At 37.8% G+C, this 20,908-nt stretch overlaps 1 protein-coding gene across 2 annotated transcripts in view; it reads left to right on the plus strand.

Moving 5' to 3' along the window:
- Nucleotides 1–20,908, plus strand: part of LOC129718259 (uncharacterized) — a 220,933-nt gene that overhangs the window by 150,858 nt on the left and 49,167 nt on the right. For both annotated transcript variants that reach the window (XM_055668853.1, XM_055668854.1), the window contains one exon: nucleotides 11,330–11,441. In XM_055668853.1, the coding sequence (XP_055524828.1) occupies nucleotides 11,330–11,441 (112 nt within the window). The remainder of the gene's footprint in view (nucleotides 1–11,329; nucleotides 11,442–20,908) is intronic.

The following is a 20,908-nucleotide window of genomic DNA, read 5'->3' on the forward strand; positions in this document are numbered from 1 at the left end:
ATCTATATCATATTTCCAGTTCGTTTGTTTTTCGCTTTCCCTACTGCACATATTGTCTGCTTAATGAACTTGAATGTTAACGGGTAAAAGCCGTTCTTAAAAATAGAAATTTAGTTCGTACAATTTGAATGCAGCAAAACTTTTGATTTGTTTGCCAGTTTTATTTTGATGCAGGTTCTCCACCAAGCATACTGCATTAAAACTGAAGCAGATAGAGATTAGGTGTCAGAGAAAAAAGCGTTCTAAAACGTTTAATTTAAGCTAAAAAAAAACAACAATGTTGAACACGTTTATCTGTGAGAAAACATCAAAATTCATTCAGAACAAAGCCATTTTTTAATGTTTTTGCTTCCAAAATTTTTTTGTGTCTAGTAGGAAATTTTCTAATAACTCTAAGTAGTGTACATTTAAAGTTAGAGCTACTTTGAAGAAAAGTATTCAAGGAACTTAAAAGTTGAATAACTCTGCGTAGATTAACGCTAGGACATGTGCGTAGAAAAATTTTCTTCATCAAATGTGGCCCTCTATTACCCCTGAAATACTCCAAACAGGGAACCTGTGTATTATAAAGTCGGTCATCCTGTACTGAAAAAAAAAATCCGAAGAAAAAGTGGTACTTACTTATTTAAAAAATCGATCATCTCAGATTTCTTCCAAACTAAGTTTTAAGAAGGACAATTTTGTTACCTAAAACGCTTCATAACAAACCTAAATGACCACTTTTAGGGGAAAAAAATTCTAACAAAGACTATTTCAAGCGGCCTAATACTTGGTCGTTTGGACCGCGAAAAAGACTCATTTGGACCTGCTTGATAGTACAAAACTCGTGCCAATCTTGAAAATCCATATTCGTCTTTTTTAATGATTATGCAATCATTCCTGGCAGCTCCGGTCGCAATGTAGGATAAATTAACCTATAATGGACCCCTTCCCTATAATGGACCATCCGCCAGATTTTTAAGAGAAATTTAGTTAATCTGACTAGTGGCCCACTATAGGTTAATAAAGTAAAAAGGTCCACTATAGGTTTCATTTCATTTTCCATCGGTAAACAGTGGATTGAGCTAGAGAACAAAACAGTGAAGTAAAAAAAAAAAATTTAAAAAAATAAAAAAAATTAAAAAAAAATTAAAAAAAAACTAAAAAAAACTAAATTTTAAAATTAAAACTAAATAAAAAAAATTAAAAGAAATAAAAAAAAAAATAAAAAAAAATTAAAAAAAATAAAAAAATAAAAAGAAATAGTGGAGTTCCAACTGAGGGTTTGAGTCTGGGACGCTACGCGAGAGATTCCGCATAGGACGTCCTTTTCGCAATCTCCAAGATATTTGGCATCAAAAAACAAGGTTTCGATTTCGACAATTTCGTCAACTACCTCCTGTGCTTTTTCTATCGGTCAAAAAAATTAAACTCCGATCGCTTGAGTCTCCACTTCCAGAAATCCGTTACAGTCAAAGGTTATAATTTTCCCATACATTCCATTAGCACTTTAAGAAGTATATCCATAGACAAAGTGCGAAAAAGATGATTCATGCTGTTCAGGGCCAAGTTTGCAAATGGTTATGCAATCTTGCTCAACATTGGCCAGAATTGTACACAATTTCGAAAGGGTCTAAAATTTAGGGTTTGCAATATTCCCGGAAACCGATTTCCCGGGAAACGGGAATGAAAAATCGCCGGAACCGGGAACTGACAAATTCTTTAGCAAAATGATATTTTAAATGAAATTCATTTGTAAAAGGTAACAAAAAATTGATTAAAATTTCATTCTCAATCCGAATGAAAAACAAAAAAAAAAAAACAAATGAAATACAAAACATTTTCAAGTTAACATAAGAAATTCGTGATTGATTTTTGTAGCATATATTTGCAGAAGATGAGAATTAAGGGTATTAATGTCGTCAAACAATCGCTTCAGATCCGCTGACAATTTTCCGTTAAGCTCAAAAATTTTATTTCCTTCTGCAAAACTTTGCTCAAGTCTGCTGAATCAACGCTGATGTTTGAATTCTAGGATACATTGTGATTTATTTTAAATAAACTGCGTCTCAAATCTAGTTTTCATTGACGGAACAACATTTTAAACCCTTTTGGAGTTTATATCGGAAGGAAACGATAGAACGATAGTTCAATACGACTCAAAATAAGTCAGTCTTAGAGCATTTGAAGGCTTGATAATTAACATTCAAAGATGATTTTTACGTTGAAATACTATACACTAAGGTCGCGGTTTTTTACGCGGATTCCGGAATTTACGCGGTTTTTTTACGCGGATTCCGGAATTTACGCGTTTTTTACGCGTATTCCGGAATTTACGCGGTATTTTTTTGCCCGGATTTCGGTTTCCCTTCATTCGGAATGCAAAATTAACGCTGGTTTTTTTTACGCGGATTCCGGAATTTACGCGGTTCTTTTTACGCGGCACGTATCCCCCGACTTTAGTGTATACTATTTTAGACTATGCAATAGAAGGTTAAATCAAATGTCTGTATGTGGGAGTGGAATTCTGTGATGTACCTCTGGGAAAGATTGAGTCGCAATCTTGCATGGGGAACTTTTTTCGAGGAGACAAAAGTTTTTAGGATCAACTGCTAAACGAAATGCTAAAAGTTGTTCTGAATGTTGTTTCCGAATTAATCGTTGACTGAACTACGCAACGGTTGTGTAACAGCACGTGCGTTGTACGGTAAGCGGTATCGCAAATGATAGCAGAAAAACATTTCATTTCCTAAGTTGTTCTCTCTCAACATTCTCTTCATAATTCTATCGCACACATTTCTCTACTGGAACGCACCCCTTTGAAAGTGAGTGTTGTGAGTGCGCCAAACCACTGTTTCTCTAATGCCGTTTTTAAACACGATAGGTTACTCCTGTCTCTTAAGCTGCTTCTACTTTTTAAATCCCTCAAAACTCAATTTTTTTTTCATTAAAACCCCCCGGACGGAATTTATAGCTCCGCCACTGTGCAGCTGTTATCGTTTGAAAACTGACGGAACATTGGCCAGACGTAATCCTACGACAATATATTTTTTCATTGTACAACTTTTTTTTTGTAATACACTTTTAGTTTCCTACAATTCGTTCTTAAACAGTTTTCCTGTACATGAAATGTTTTCTAAGCTACAAAGCTTTGCACTAGACGAATATTTTGGCATACCCCCTTTTAAGAAGTTAGTTTTGAGTCTGGAGAATTCATCCACCCGCGAAAATACTTAGTTTGCGAAGTCAAATACGTGTGCAAAGTTTCATTCAAATCAAAAATGGTCCATAATATACGACCATAGGTTATCTGGTAACGAAATGCTCATAATAAAAAAAAAAACAAATATTCCAAGTTTTTTGCCAGAAAAACTCCGGTTCTAGAATTTTGAAAGGTTTTATTCTATGTTAAATCCTGGTTTGGTTCTGACTGGTTTGTATTAATGCAACGATTAGGTTGATTTCGGTCCTCTTCATTTAAACATACGCAGATTTAGATTGTCATACCCGGGGTTTCCGATTCCCGGGAATTTTCAGTTGAAATTCCGGGATCCCGGAAATTATTTCCTGTAATAAAGATTATTGGCAAATCAAGATAAAATTTTAGTAGGGTTTGCAATCCAGGGAACGATTTCCCGGGAAATAGCTTTTCCCGGGATTCCCGGATCCCGGGAACAGGAATTGGATTCCCGAGTTACGCGAAAAATTTTGTATGATTCACTATAGTTTCTCATGCAATATTGAAATAAAATTAAATACGTCAAACTGGTGCGACCTGAAATAAATCATTTAATAAAACTCAAAGTCAGTACACTAAAGTCGCTTTTTACGCGAGGGATACGTGCCGCGTAAAAAAACCGCGTAAATTCCGGAATCCGCGTAAATTCCGGAATCCGCGTGAAAACAACCGCGTAAATTCCGGAATCCGCGTAAAAAAAACGCGTAAATTCCGGAATCCGCGTAAATTCCGGAATCCGCGTGAAAACAACCGCGTAAATTCCGGAATCCACGTAAAAAAACCGCGTAAATTCCGGAATCCGCGTAAAAAACCCGCGTAAAAAAACGCGTAAAAAGCGACCTTAGTGTAATTTCCCGACACTCCTTTGCCAGAATAAAGCGCTGATACTAGACGTCTTGTTGAACAATTTAAAAATTTATTTTGAGAATATAACGCACTAAGGAGAAGTACAGCGATCATGGAATTCTGAGGCTATTTTAAAAAATAAATCCGAGTTGTCGGTTCAGCTTTGCTTTAATCTCGTTGTAGTGCGCCCTGAATGATAGTACTGCATCTAAAGTATGTTAACACCGGAATTTCTAACCTGGTTCACTTTCGTCAATGTTTGGCCAAGTATGGTGCAGTTTAACATTACACGATCATTTTTGCCTTTCTCCTAGAAAGGTATAGCAATCACTGGCAAAACCGAAGGTATAAAAGTGCTCCAAAGGGCCGAATGGAATATATCACTCGACTCAGTTCGATGAGCTGAGCATTTTCTGTATGTGTGTGTATGTGCAACTTTTCAATCTCACTCGACTTTCTCAGAGATGGCTGAACCAATTTTCATAAAATTATTCTCAAATTTTTTTAAATTTTATTGTAATCGGATTTTTAGTTTGTGTGTTATCAAAATGTGGAAACTACGAAAGTTCAATATTTCAGAAACTACTGATCCGATTTGAAAAAAAAAGATTTAACATGAATGAGCTACCTAACCCTTAACTTTTGAATTTTTTTAAGATTGCACATACGGTTCAAAAGGTATGGAAAGAAACGTGTTGTGGAGACTATTTTATCTCACTCATGTTTCTAAGAGATGGCTGGAGCGATCTTCATAAAATTTGTGTCATATGGAAGGTCTAGTTGCCCCATAAGACTCTATTGATTTTTTTTTTTTTGCAATCGTACTATTACTTTGCTGGTTATGTTTAAAAATGTGAAATCGAGCTATGAAAAGAAACATTATCCGAAGCTACTTAAACTCACTCACTTTTCTCAGAGATGGCTGAACCGATTTCCACAAAACTAGTGCCAAATGAAACTTCTGGCTGCCTCATATTGAATTTTACTGTAATCGGACTGTAACTTCATCTGTAATGTAAAGGGTGATTTTTTTGCTATTTGGTTTTTCGTGTATTCAGATTTGACAGTTCACGTGGGAATTCTGACAGCTGTCAAAGTCTAATGTACTCAGTTTGGTTTGCCATTTTACCATGAACAGACTCACGCCTGAACAACGCTTACAAATAATTCAAAAATAATGCCTAAACAACGCTTGCCGAAAATCCACTTTTATACCGAAAAATTGTGTTCAGTGACGAAGCTCATTTCTGGGTTTGTTAATAAGCAAAATTGCCGCATTCGAATCGAAGAGCAACCAGAGGCAACACAAGAATCGCCAATGCACCCAGAAAAATGCACGGTTCGGTGCGGTTTACACGCTGGAAACATCATTGGTACGTACTTTTTCAAAGATGATCAAAATCGCACCGTTACGGTCAATGGCGCTCGCTATCGCGCGATGATTTCTGATTTTTTTTGCCGGAAATGGAAGAGCTTGGTCTTGTTGACATGTGGTTTCAGCAAGACGGAGCAACGCGCTACACATCGCACGAATCAATGGACATATTGCGGAATGAGTTCGGTGAGCAATTCATCTCACGAAATGGACCGGTGAATTGGCCGCCAAAGTCATGCGATTTTTTGTGGAGTTACGTTAAGTCTCTTGTCTATGCGGATAAGCCAACAACAATTCCAGCCTTGGGAGACAACATTACACGCGTTATTCGCGAGATACCAGCCGAAATGCTCGAAAAAGTGACCCAAAATTGGACTTTTTGTATGGACCATTTAAAACGTAGCCGTGGCCAACATTTGAATGAAATTATCTTTAAAAAGTAAATGTCATAAACCACAGAGTTGTGTAATTTTTATGCGTTTATTTTTAAAGAAAAACCAAATTCTCAAAAAATCACTCCTTATCAAAATGTGATAATCACGAAACTTCTTTATCTCTGAAACTACACAACCGATTTGAATAATGCTGATATCAGATGAACAGTAGTTAAGGATTAACTGATGAATTTTGTAATAATTGAGCACGTGGTTCAAAAGTTGTGAAAAGAAAGTCATATTTGAAATGGAAAAAAAAAATCCTACTATAAATAATCGAATCTAGAACGATATTTTATCGAACTTGGGTCTGACCGCTAGGTGGATTAACTTGGGTTTTTTAATACAAAAAAGAGTTGAATTTTCCTTGAACTTCATTATTCTTTGATACCGTGGAATGGGGTGAAATTGATCACCTGAAAATTCGTGATAAAAAATACTAATCAAAAGGTATTGCTCTTACAACACTAGGCAATGGTAACGTGTCTTTAAACGCAACTTTAGCATGATTCACATACCTGTCAAAGTTAACCCTTGCATGCCCGGTGCAATTTTTCATATTTTCGAAAAATTCTTCTGACTCAGTCAAAACTCAATCATTTTTGATCAAACAAGTTTCCAAATAATAAAAAAAAAGTATTGAATTTACTTAAAGTAATCTTAGTTGAGGTTTAATTACGTTAAATTTGGAGAAGTGAGTGAAGTGTGATAAAAGCTCAAAAAATGTAATTTTCAATAATGAACATTCCGTATCATTAAAGAAATACTGATGAATTCGCAGGAAACCACAAAGATTTTGATTTCAGAGCTAGTTTTAGAGCTTTTGTAACAAACCGAATTGAAATCGGTCTAAAGACGATCAAATAAGAGCAAATTTAGCAGCAAGCAGCTCGTGAACCAAAATAAACAAATTTTAACCTGAAATATCGTTTTTTTTTTTTTTTTTTTAAGGGGGGATTCGTTAGTAGTTTAAGTATTTATGATAAATATTAGTAAATAATGAGTATGTGTGTCCAATCACAAATGGTGACTTCTCAACACTGTTAGAAATTTGTAATTTTAATTGTTAGGATTTGTTCGCTTTCGCAATTAGGACTTATCATTCGTTGGGATTTAAACCTACTTGTCAAGAAAGGAAAGGAAAAGTAAAGAGAGCTTATCGTAGCAATTGAGGATTGCAACGATTTTTGTCGAAAATTGTTAATAATTTTATTTGACATAGCTTCTAATGGTTCAACACCAGTAAGTCTATGTAATTCGCGTGTACCAAACCAAGGAGGACGCTTCAAAATCATTTTTAGAATTTTATTCTGAATCCTTTGGAGCGTTTTCTTCCTTGTTGAACAGCAACTTGACCAGATCGGTACAGCATAAAGCATTGCTGGTCTAAAAGTTTGTTTGTAAATCAAAAGTTTGTTCTTTAAACAAAGTTTAGAATTCCTGTTAATGAGAGGATATAAACAACTCGTATATTTGATGCACTTGGCTTGTATACTCTCAATGTGCTCTTTGAAAATAAGTTTTTTATCATAAATTAGTCCCAAGTACTTAACCTTGTCAGACCAACGTAAAATAACCCCATTCATCTTGACAACGTGATTATTGTTTGGCTTGAGGAAAGAAGCCCTAGGCTTATGCGGAAAAATTATCATTTGAGTTTTAGAAGCATTGGGAGAGATTTTCCACTTTTGCAAGTAGGAAGAAAAAATATCTAAACTTTTCTGCAATCGACTGCATATGACACGAAGACTTTTTCCTTTTACGGAAATGCTTGTGTCATCGCAGAACAATGACTTTGTGCATCCTGGAGGCAAATCAGGAAGATCTGAACCTGAAATATCGTTATTTTCGTTTCCAAACTAGCTGTAAATGATATTTTTCAGTACAGAAATCATCATTTATCTTCAGCATATCGGAAAAAAGCACATTGCCAAAAGAATGTATGGATTTCAATGGTGATCAATTTCACCCCAATTTACTTCCTAGTACCTTATAGAATTATCGAATTTATTTCATGAAGTAGACTATAGAAATTCCACCAATAGCCATAGAGGTTTACTGGGGCACATACCAGCACTTGTTTTAAAATTATACTATTTCGGGAAAAATGTACATAAAGCTAGTTAATTGGAAATTGTTATAAAAATTGATCAATTTCACCCCGTTCCATGGTACTTAACATTATTTAAAAAGGTTTGGTGAAAAATCAGTACGGAGGTAAATAAGGCGAATTTTTATTAAAAGTTAAGAGTCAAAAAATTTTCCGATTTCAACTTTTAAAAGAATAATCAAACTTACTCCATAGGCGAGTGACCTATTCTTGCAAAAATTAGGCATGGTAACAAAACGACGTTAAAATTATTTAAAGGGATACCTACCTCTTCAATAATCGTATTAAATTCAAGTAGCCTTTTTGCGCAATTAATCGAATTCAATTTTGCATAGCTCAAAATAAACCCTTAGGACAGTTTGTTTGCCACTAGGATTTGCAACATTCCCGGGAATAAAAAAATCTCATTCCCCGGGATCCGAGGATGGAAAAAAATACTTAACAAAATTGGGATTTAAAAGAAAGTTTACTAATGAAGGTAATATAAAAACGTTTTCAGATGGCTGATAACTTAGTAGAAGGTTTAAAAATTCGGAAAAATTTGCGAAAAAAGATAGAACGGAAATACGTACGGTTGTGTACGGTTCCCGTAGCAATGAAAAATTGCTACCAAAAAATAAGAAAAAGTTTGAATTCTGAGGCCCCTGCGAACTACTGAGGCTCTGGCAGCACGGCTATCGCAACACGTGTGAATTGTCTGCTTAGTAAAAGTTTACATTTCAACGGTTTTTTCATCAGTTTTTTTTTTAATGAAACTAGTATGTTTGGTATGAGTGGTTGCTGCAATCTGTAAAGGCGCTCTAATAATTTCATTTTATTATGTGTTGATATTCGAGTAAAAAATATTCAACACTCTACCTTACGCCACAGTGAAAGTGGAGGGGAGTGTCGCGTGTGTGGATTGTAATATCGGTTTTTTATCATATTTTCTTCATGCGTTTGCTTATTAGGATAAGTGAATTATCTTGTACATACACTGGCAAACGTGTATAGACCATTTAACGTACTCGTAGGATACACGATATTTGTTGATGTTAATGTTGCTTTGTTGCTGTTCGATGTTTTCTGGTGAAATTTTATTCACGAATTGAGTACTGAAACGTCTCGTAAAATGGTCTATAACCGTGTAGAGTCGTTTTTGTTTCACTCGACCTGTGAATCGTCGCACCTTGGTGCTCCGATTTTTCCACTTTTTGCCGATAAAGTTGAACGTGTGGATGATCTGTTTGGATGACTTTATGCGGTGAATGGTTGCAGGAAGGAGCGACACGTCTGTGCAAGCGCTGCAATGTTGTTGTATTAACTTATCTCAATTCATGTTTTTGGCTGCAGAAAGCAGATACTTTCCATATGTGCTTCGAATCTGTCTACGTTGGAAAATTTCAGCTATGGAAGGCCGCTACGCTAACCGAGTTCTTCTTCACTCTAATACTTTTAATTGTACTTTATAATTCATTTTTATCATTTTGTACATGATTTGATCTATATTGTTACATTAATTCAATTAAATCATGGTCATATCACTTTCCAAAGTGAATACTGATCAGAAAAATCTTTTCCGTAGTCTTTGCAGCAAAGCAAAGACTACATCCTAACATTCTTTCCTTATTGTAGGTTTGGTGCGGCACTGGCACAACTCAAAATTACAAGAGTAACGGAATTGAAAAATTAGCGTTTAAAATCACCATCTTTGGAGGATGTTTTTGATTTTGATTCCAAAGACACATCAGCTCATAACTCAAAATTTTTTGTGAATTTTGGCATCAAAATTCCAAAAATGGAAAAAAATGGAGTTGTGCTGGTGTTGCACGAAAGCGTCGATATCCCCACCTGATTGTAAGGACATGACTGACACCGTTATTGGTCTATAAAAAATCGGTTCATTGAATGATGAACAGCGAGGAAGAATTTCCACTCTAAGTCGTTCTTTCAGTTGATTCATTGTGCATCTCGAATAGCTCGGACCCATCACGGAGTAGCAACCATTGATAAGCTAAGTTTTTGAGTTCAGATTCAGTTTTCGTTTCTTTATTTTTTCTTTACACCCTGAATGAATGTATCCACACCAGGAAATTTTGCAATAAGCTGAGCAAAAGCATCTTTTTAAACATATGACTACCTTATCAATCACTAGAAACTGCTATTCAAAAAATTTTCTCATTTCGTTATTCCTAGTTTTCTAGCTTTTCTGCCGTAGGGCATCTCAACTTTCATAGAACCAATATTATTACCAAAATTTCTTACCATTTACTGATTTTAGAAGATTAATCAAAGTTTCATCGATAGCTATGAGTTTTTAGACTCGAAAGTAGTCAAATATATGAGTTTGTCTCCCAATGGACGCTAAAACAAAGACATCGTGCACGTGGCTCTCAAGAAACCTTGCTCGGAAACTATGCGCGAAGGAGGAAAACAAACCGAATAAATTATTAATAATGTTCGTGATCAGTACGAATGCAGCGATAGTTTGCTGACGATAGCGAAAGTAAAATTCCACAGTGATCGCCGTTACATCTTGTTGCTACCGTGGCCGGAATAGTAATGAAGAAAAATTTCCCACACGCAGTCGTTTGTAGTAGAAACACCGTGAAGATAAACTACGCTAAAGGAAGGACTACCGAGAGTGACGAAAAGTGAAAGAGAAAATCGATTTATTTCGGCTGCCTTATAGCAGATATCGAGCGTTAGGAAAGCAAGGCCTGGAACGTTTCATTTATTTCGACTGTCAAACAGTGTAGTGTGGTGTTTACCATCATATGAAAGAATTGTTCTGTATTATATCTATCTAAAGACATTCAGGAATCATGCTAGAATCGTGATAATGACATTTTCTCTTTCACAAATTTACCCCAGAAAAAAAAAGAATAAATAAGTTTATAAAAATGTACTTTTACATATCCTTTCAGTTTTACAATGGTGTAGAATACAATTCGAAATTCATTCCACGAACCATTTGTTATGATAAAATATGGAGTGGCGCAATTGCGTGCACAACCATTCATTCATATTCTTAATCTGTTTCAGTTCCACCGTACTAGCTAACATATATTTCCAGACACCTCCTATAATAACTAACAGCGTGCAATTCACGAGCCGAGTTTCGGGCCGAGATTTGTTCTCTCAGTATAAATGAAGGTAGGAAAGGGCTACCTTCTTTGGCAGCATCACTAAGTTCCAATCAAGATAAAATTTAGATTTTCACTCCGGTAGTCGTGATTCTTTCAGAGACTTCTGCTGCAGTCCGCTCGTACAAGCAAATCCCATTTGACCAACCAGAACCCTATTTACCCCACTGCATCATAACGTTATTTTCAAATCTCACTTTGGTTTTCTCTTCCCCCCCGCAGAACGTGTGTGTCAACCGAACGACATTACGTTACACCTGAAAGCTGGCAGCTATCCAGTGATTAGTCCGGAGAATATAACGTTCCCGAAGCATTTCCTGCGGACCGACGAAAGGTAAGATTATGCAGTGACCATTATCCTTCATTATCACTAGTCGATTGCACGTTGACGCAAAACAATAATCCTGCGGTCGGGCGAACCCAATTAAATCACGAAAACGTATTCTAAAAAAGCAAATACCACGCGCCTCCATCCAATAATTGAGATGGAGTGACGCAGCTTTTCAGTATGTTAAATTTATTGATTCCCGAAAGGTCATAACCTTTCATCAGCAAACATTCCCTTTTTGCGCCTAGGCGCTAACATTTGTCGAACGAGTTAAACCCGCAATAAATCGTCGGGTTTTTCTTTCAACCGTTGATTCCGTTTCGCTGATTATGATCTCGTTCGCGGATAATGTGTCGCGTCGCGACCTTCGCATCCGACGGCACGCTGTTCAGCACGGAGTGAAAACTTACCATTTTATGTCCATACTGAGTGTTTCATCCAATGATTGAGACTGTTTTTTGTTTTGTTTCTGAACAGTGCGACACAGAAAAAAATCATGCACTAACGGCTACTGAGCGAATGTGCGTCAACGATGAAGGCAAAAGTGTCGCAAATGCTCATGTTCCCCGTTGGCAGTAAAATGATGCTCTATTGAACACATATCTCATTGGCGTAAATCCTATGACACATATTAGCGGGCACATTGTAAGCTTACTCGAAATTTACGCGGTTTCCGTACAGAACTAATGCGCCTTCACGCCTCTGCCTCTTTGTGTGTGTAATGCTTCGAGCGACGGTGCTTTTCCACACAGTACCTACTCCACTCGAAGGGCAGACAAAGCGTACTTAAAAGCATTCGCTCGTATCCAGGTAACCGCTAAATTATTCAATTTACATAATCCACGTACGCCATTTCACCGAAGCGCGGATTACCTATTTCCCCTTTGCTGTCGAGGCCATTGCCAATGCTCTCTGCAGTTTCTCTAGCACCAATGTAAAAAGATGCCGCTGTCGCCAGTGTCTACGTACACCGCCGCCCCCAAGCGGCGGCGCTGCGGGTGCACCAGATATCTTGATCTAGATGAATGGGGGCGCCAAGTTGTTTATCGACGAATTTATGTTCAACCATATGTGAGATGAGATGTATTTTGATTCGCCGTTTTTGTGGCTCTCTTTCGAAACATTTTGCTTCCGGATTGAAGCCGGCCAGCCAGACAGCAGCGTATTTCGCCGACACAGAAACTCAGTGTATGCAGGGCATGAGTAAGCGTGTTTTTCATTCATTTATTAAACTTTATCTGGAGAGTGTACGACAGTGTGGGAACGACAATGACGTCGACGATGTCGACGATAACGCAACGAGTTTGCAGAAGGATGGCACACGACGTACGTCCGGGTCTGAAATGTGGCACGGGATGAACATTTTTATCGCTCTGCTCATTCATTAGAATCGTTATGGTCTCGAAACCAGTTTGACTCTTATCGGTCAGTGCAGTGCACGACTCGGAGGAAACGAACCGTAGGATGTTGACGTGGAATGACTTGCATTTCTGGAAGAAAGGGATTTGATGACGATTATTGGAGCAAAATTGGCGTAAAAAACTCTAGCATTAAATGATCGTCAATGTTCGATGATGGCAAACAATGTTTAAATTATTGATGGAAGTTTTGGGTGTTGTGACAAATAATCTTCGTATCTGAAACACTTTCCCCGGTTATAAAAATATACCAAATCAATGAAAAATAAAATATCATACGCAAATATTTCTGCCGCAATACCGCTTACTTTTCCGATAGATGTCATGCATGAGATTTCAATCCTCATCATCGTTTGATCGTCGAACTAAAAAACGTTATCTTTGAATAAATTCCAATTTCCTGCTCGAAATGCATCTCATATGTAGGTACGCGCGAGCATATCGAATTAACAATACCAACTTTGATTGTGTCACCATTCTGGCATTATCAATGCAAAACGGAAAACAGTATTCCGCTTTCTTTGTTGCTTACTCCCCTGTCAGAAACAATATCATCGACAATTCAATTCCAATCGCATCAGTACGACGATAATGCGGACTTGAACCTTTAGCCTGGGAAGCTTCATTGTGTAGTCATGCTTTAAGCCACGCTGGAGAATAGCAATACAAGCGCATATCGTGGTGAGGCCCAGGCCCCGGTCGAACCCGGTGCAGGAGATGGCGTTGGACGGAAAGTGTTCCGCTTTGTTAGTCAGCATCGTGAAAGGAAAAATAGATTGACACCCGCTCGTACACATGCAAACGGCGTGAGAAGAAGAAAAAACGACAAGACAGTGTGGGACTGTTCCCCAGCGTAAATCGAATCATAAACGTGCACCAGTGAAATTCCATGAATACCGGAAAAGGCCAACCAGGCACGGATTCGGATAGATTTTTTTTTGTGATGACATCGCCATTGACTATTCACTTAGCAGCGTCGATCACTGTATTAAACCGTCTCGATTATGCTACCACTGCTAGGGAGACCACAGTAGCACATTTTTGGGAATTCATTGCTTTTAAAAACGAGACGAAATGATTTAAATAATTTATCGAAGATTATTTCCAACTGAACCGATAATCGATCCTATAGAGAAGACAGTGCGCTTACAGAAACCGTGCGAACCACACTAGCGACAGCGGTGGATGATGCGCATGCACGCGCATGCAATCAGAACCAGGTGGCACTCGAGAGAACTGTATGGTTTTTCCGACAATCCTGATGCATTATTTTACCTTTCGCATCGAGGAAAAGCTATAATTTTACCCTAAAAATGAACTTTTTTATTCCAGACGTGAAACAAAGAAGTGAAGCTATGCAAATAACATTGCGGGAATGCTTCATAAATATCCTAAATTATTCGACTTACCTGCAATTATTCATTACCAAACTACTACTTCAACATCAGAGTAGTTAATATTATTCAAAACCCTGTTACTGTTATTTTCGAACCACTTTTTATTTCATCCAGGTGGTGTTAACAATTTTACGCCTGTGACCGGTGGAAAATTGATTACAGATTCATGAGTAACGCAACCAAATAAGCATCGCGATCGTAACTAATTTCCACGAAAAATCAGTCGAGAAGGACTGAAACTTGTCTCAAAAGTGTAGCACATCGCGAGATACAAATTTCGTTTCTTTTTCTAATTCCGGTTCATCTGCGCGTGTCAAATTGTACGCCAATGTTGTCAGCACTGTCAGCAGCAGAGTACGCGAGCAATCAAAGCAGATGGTTTCAAATTGGATTATGTGAAGTAGATGTGTTTTTAGGTTATAAAGTGATATGCATTTAGTGGTTTTATCAGAATAATTATTCCGCATTTTCGCAGGGAATGTTCCCTGAAAAAACAATCTTTACATATTCAAGTTCGGTAATCGCTCTATTATTCATCTCGACAGCTTGGTGCACCTATATTCATCTTCATCCGTCAAATTTCTATAAATTTTTGAAAGTAAATCTATTTGCTTCTCGATTTTCTCAAATGGCTGAAAGTTTTACGTCGAAAATATGGTAAAATTTGACGATAAATTTATCAAAAAGGCGTGATGAGATGAATATAGGTACTGAGATGAATATAGGAGAGGTTACCCTATATGTAAAAAATAACATTTTAGAAAATGAGTTCAAAGCTAGTATTCTTTTTCTTGTATTTTGATGTTCTTCGCACAATAAAACATTTCTAACATTGTTGGTTTTTTCAATTGTCACAATATATCTAACTAATGGTAGCAGTGATCATTAGCTCCTACAAAGTATGGTTTCTTAATCAAATCAAAAGATTTGATCAAAATAAACCTTCAAAACCGCTCTGCAGTTCGTTTTCTGATATCAACTCTCTATCTGCTGTAGTTTTTGAAAATTTTGCAATTTTATTGAAGCATGTTCAATAGAGTGTTTGGAATGAAGGGTTGAGAAATTTAAAACCGTTTACGGAACAATGTTATATTGCAGAGAAATATGATAAAAACTATATTGAAAATAGAATTGCCGAAAGAATGCAAATTTACTTTAAAAATTAAAAATGATCTATTTGGCAACACTTCCGGTCAAAATTTATATTTTTCCTGGTTTCCTTTTCTTATTTTATCCGAAAATCACCTATCAGTATTTTCGGATGTTTTACTTACTTACTTCAGCAGCCTAGATCAAGGATTTTCTCTATTCTACTCGATCCTGGGCTACTTGTCGTCAATTTCCTAGACGTCTCGATACTCGCAGATCCTCTTCAACCTGGTCAATCCATCTAGCACGTTGGGGCCCTCTATTCCTGGTGTCGGTGGGGTCCTTGAAGAGAATCGATTTTGCCGCACGGTCAACCGGCATCCTCGCGACATGCCCGGCCCATCGTCAGGTGCACAATGGGAATCCCTCCAAGTAGTGCCTGCAGCGTACGTCACTCTCCGCTTTCGGTTTGTATCCCACCAAACACTGTCCGCAACACTTTCCGTTCAAATACGACCAGTGCGTATAAGTCCTCCGTGAGCAGCGTTACGGTTTCGAGTCCATAGAGAACTACGGATCTAACTAGGATTTTGTACATCGTCAGTTTCGTGCGGCGGCGTATGCTCCTGGATCAAAGCGTCCTGTGAAGGGCAAAATAGGCTCGATTTCCAGCTTGAATACGTCGTTGGTCTTCCTTACTTGTGTTATTGTCGGCGGTAACCAGATATCCCAAGTAGGTATACGAACTCCTCTACCACTTCGAGTTCGTCGCCGCCATGATCACCATCCTCGGGAGACGAATGTTGGTTTCTTTCGAGCCTTTTCCTTTCATAAACTTGGTTTTCGACGCATTTATTTCTAATCCAACTCTTCTAACTTCCACTTTTAGTCTGACGTAGGGAGCCTCCGCCGTCACTGAGTTTCTCGTAATAATGTCCAGATGCTTAACCTTTGCTGAAAATCGTGCCTCTTGTTTCAATGCTTGCTCGTCGGATTACACCCTCAAGAGCAATTTTGAACAACGTGCAGGATAATCCATCTCCTCGTCTCAACCCTACTACGTGCTTCGCAGGGATTCGAGAGTGTTCCCGACACGCACACGTAACACATCACTCGGTCTAGAAGTAGCTTCGATAAGTCGTGTCAGTTTATCCGGAAAACCGTATTCGTGCAATATTTGCCATAGCTGGTCTCGGTCGACTGTACCATACGCTGCCTTAAAGTCCATGAAAACAGGATGTGTGGGCACGTTGTACTCCCGGCATTTCTGAAGGAGCATGTGTGAATCCCGCTTGGTACTGTCCTACGAATTCTTTCGCAATCTGGAAGAGAACTTTGTAGGCAGCGGTAGTTGCTGCATTGTAGCCCTTTTTATAGATGGGGCATACAACTCCATTCCTCCGGTAGTCTCTCTTCCTCCCAAGTCCTAGAGATTACCCAGTGGAGTGCCGTTGCTAGCTTGTCTTTTCCATGTTTATGAAGCTCTGCCGGTAGCCTGTCCTTGCCGGCGGCTCCGTTGTTCTTGAGTGACCCCGTTTGATCTCCCGGATATCGGGAACTGGGACGTTTTATGTCTGCGAATTGTAAGAGAAAGAAGAAAAAAACGTTTTGAACAGAAAAAGGAACTATTTTGCAACAAAGAGATAGTCCTACAAAGCGGGAAGTATTTCTCACTCGACACTGAAATCGGTATTTTCTCAAAATAACCCTAGATGAATATTTCTCACAACTTTGAATAAAATCGGTGACGGCCGATGTCAAGTTTGTGCTCTTCTTGGTCACATCATATAGAATGACCAGGAATAAAATTATAATATATCCACAGACAAATAGACGTGCCACTTCTTCGCCCAGAAAGTACCGATTATTTTGAAATTGTGTTTAGTAGGCAGTAATGCCGCTGGTGTCATTATAAGCTATCGTGCCGTGCACACTTACTAGTAAAGACAAGAACCGACATTGGGGTCGCTAGCAACAAACACAAAAACCGTTCTTACGGAAATTAGTTAGTAGGCAGTAAGCTCACATGGTGGCGTACAAGTGTAACTTTTCGAACAAGAGTGAAGATTTTTCCGGATTTTTCTCCGAAGAGGAGACGTTTGTTTGTCTGCGATATATCATTAATCCGCAAACATGCGCAACTTTTTTCTCTAGACGTGTTTCAGGAAACTCATGTCGACTTGAGAATGAAATTCTTTGTGATCAGAAAATATTAAAAAACTCTCGCCCCGTATGAACCACGAGACAGTAATCAGAAGAGGAACACGGCGCACACAGTGCACAATCAATGGTCCGAAAACCAAATTTAGGGGGAAATTTGGGTCTAGTGCTCTATAGCCATACTTTAGAGAAAACTTTCTTCTACAAAGTTGTTACATATGATAAAGCGCTTATAGAAAAAATATCAAGAATTAGGGTGACCCACATTTCCAAAGAAATTAAGTATCTAACTTTTTATCTTTGATGATAGAAGAAAAAATTGTTCTACAATGTTATAGCTTCGTTAATATGAGGTAACTTTATAAAAAAAAAGTTTTTCTCTATCTTTGAAAACAACCGATTTATTTTGAAAAAAAAAACACATTTTGCGCTCTAACATTTTAATTTCAATTTTCACCTTCAAACTGTCTTCGAACGACTTTCAGGGCTTCTTGAGAGAAACAGTTTGCAATGCTTACATCGTCAATATCTCAATTCTACCCAAAGTTATTAATGTTTTCAATCAAAAAATATGCGTTTTCATTTGTTTGTCATTCCTTTTGAGGCAAACATAAAAAATATCACTTGGTCTCAACTTAAAGGGTCCATTTCATTTTTGTCATTGCAATAGTTTTATATATTATGCATATAAAAGTACACAGATTTATATTTTTCTTTAGTATTTTTTCTTAAAACTAGAAATAATTACCTTTAATTTGATCCAAAAAGATCGAAAATCGATCAACTGGTTCAAAAGTTATGAATTTTTAAAAACAAAATACATCGAATAAAGTAGTTTTTTATGGTCACCCTATTTCGGAATTGGTCACACAAAGTGCTTCAATTCTGTGCTCAAAATTGCAGGGATGGATCTATGTTGAAAATAATCAAACCCGTATTTTTTCGTTGGGTCGTTAGGGGGTCTATCTCCGAAATAGGGTCACCATAAAAACGGCTTTTTTTATGTATTTTATTTTTGGAAATTCATTACTTTTGAACCAGTTGATCGATTTTCGATCTTTTTGGATCAAATTAAAGGTAATTACTTCTAGTTTTAGGAAAAAATATCAAAAAAATAAATCTGTGTGCTTTTCTATGCATAATATATAAAATTATTGAAATTTTTGTCATGTTTTTAAATAGAATTTACTCAAATTTAAAAAATAACATATTTCTGAAAACTTCTCCATTTATAGAGTTTTTATCTTTAAATTGAGACCAAGAAATATTTTTTATGTTTATCCTAAAAAATGACAAACAAATGAAAAAGGATATTTTTTTATGAAAAACATTAATAACTTTGAGTAGAATTGAGATATTCACATGCACTGCAAACTGTTTCTCTCAAAAAGCCCTAAAAATCGTTCAAAGACAGTTTGAAGGTGAAAATTGAAATTAAAAAGTTGGGGGCAAAATGTGTTTTTTCAATATAAATCGGTTTTTTTTTTTCTTCACATAACATTTATTTGACACGGCACAAATACAATTTAATGTTTAACGGCGCCAATTATATCTGATGACTTAAAAACTAAAGCAAATTTTTTATCCTCGCTGCCGACTACGAGCTGAAATTAAGTCTAACTTAAAACTAGCATGGGATTTCCAATCAGTGTTTTGTTGTTCAATGGTCGTCTGATAATCGTCGAATGGCATGTATGGATTCGTTCTGCTGAGCCACGATGTCGTGAGTTGGGACAGAGGCTCGTAGTCCTTGGGTCCTGGTTCTATTGTGCGGGGTCTGGTTGCTGGTTTTGTGCTTAAGGTTCAAACGTGTTCTTGTCGTTTTGTTGGGTGTAGACGGAGGGGAACGGGACTAGACTGGGGCGTGGATGTATTTCAGGAAAACGTATATAAGGGACATGTAGGATAGGTCACGGCTCGCCAAGACATCACGAACAGGAACAGCCGGCTGTCTACCCTCGGCCTGCAGGGAAGCTATTAATTTAGACCTGGCGTCACGGTGTACAGGGCATGACCAAACCACATGCTCTATGTCGTGATAACCTTCACCACAGGCACAGATACCACTTTCCCCGAGCCCAACACGACGGAGGAGCGCGTCAAATCTATAGTGATTGGACATAAGCCGGGACATCACGCAAATGAAATCCCGACCTACATCCAACCCCTTGAACCACGGGTTCGTCGATACTTTGGGGATTATGGAATGTAACCACCTTCCCAATTCCCCTCTGGTCCAAGCATTTTGCCAACTGATGATCGTATTCTGACGTACAAATGCGAAAAATTCATTAAAGGCAATTGGTCTTTCATAAATATCACCGTTTGTTGCGCCCACCTTAGCCAAAGAGTCCGCTTTCTCATTACCCGGTATCGAGCAGTGAGAAGGGACCCACGCTAAGGTAATCTGAGTAGATTTTTCGGATAAAGCACTCAGATGTTCCCGTATTTTCCCCAGGAAATACGGAGAGTGCTTAACATCTTTCATCGATCGGAGAGCCTCAATGGAACTGAGACTGTCCGTAAAGATGAAATAATGGTCCGTGGGCATTTTTTCGATAATCCCTAGGGTGTACTGAATTGCAGCTAATTCTGCGACGTAAACAGAAGCAGGATTATCGAGCTTATGGGAGACGGTTAAATTGTTATTGAAGATACCGAAGCCAGTGGACCCATCAAGAAGTGATCCGTCAGTGTAGTACATATTGTCGCAGTTGATGTTTCGATATTTATTGGAAAAAATTTTAGGGATCTGCTGCACGCGTAAATGATCCGGGATTCCACGAGTTTCTTCTATCATGGATGTATCGAAAAACACAGTAGAATCAGAAGTATTTGATAAGTCGACACGATTTGGAATATTCGAAGAAGGGTTAATATTTTGGGACATGTGATTGAAATACAATGTCATAAAACGGGTTTGAGAATGAAGTTCGATTAACCTTTCAAAATTTTCAATCACGGGACGGTTCAAGACCTCACATTTGATTAGAATACGAGAAGACAGGCTCCAGAAGCGGTTTTTCAATGGTAGTACTCCAGCTAAAACCTCCAAACTCATCGTATGGGTCGACTGCATGCAACCTAAGGCGATACGCAAACAACGATATTGTATTCGCTCCAGTTTGATCAAATGTGTGTTTGCTGCGGAGCGGAAGCAGAAACACCCGTATTCAATAACAGACAATATCGTTGTTTGGTAAAGCCTTATAAGGTCTCCTGGATGGGCTCCCCACCATTGTCCGGTTATTGTACGAAGAAAATTCACTCTTTGTTGACATTTTTTCATCAGATACCTCACGTGACAACCCCAGGTGCCTTTAGAGTCGAACCAGACACCAAGATATTTGTGTACCAAAACCTGAGAAATCGTTTTACCCATTAATTGTGTTTGAAGCTGAGCAGGTTC

This window comes from Wyeomyia smithii, chromosome 1, assembly GCF_029784165.1.
Source record: "Wyeomyia smithii strain HCP4-BCI-WySm-NY-G18 chromosome 1, ASM2978416v1, whole genome shotgun sequence".
Classification (NCBI taxonomy): Eukaryota; Metazoa; Arthropoda; class Insecta; order Diptera; family Culicidae; genus Wyeomyia; species Wyeomyia smithii.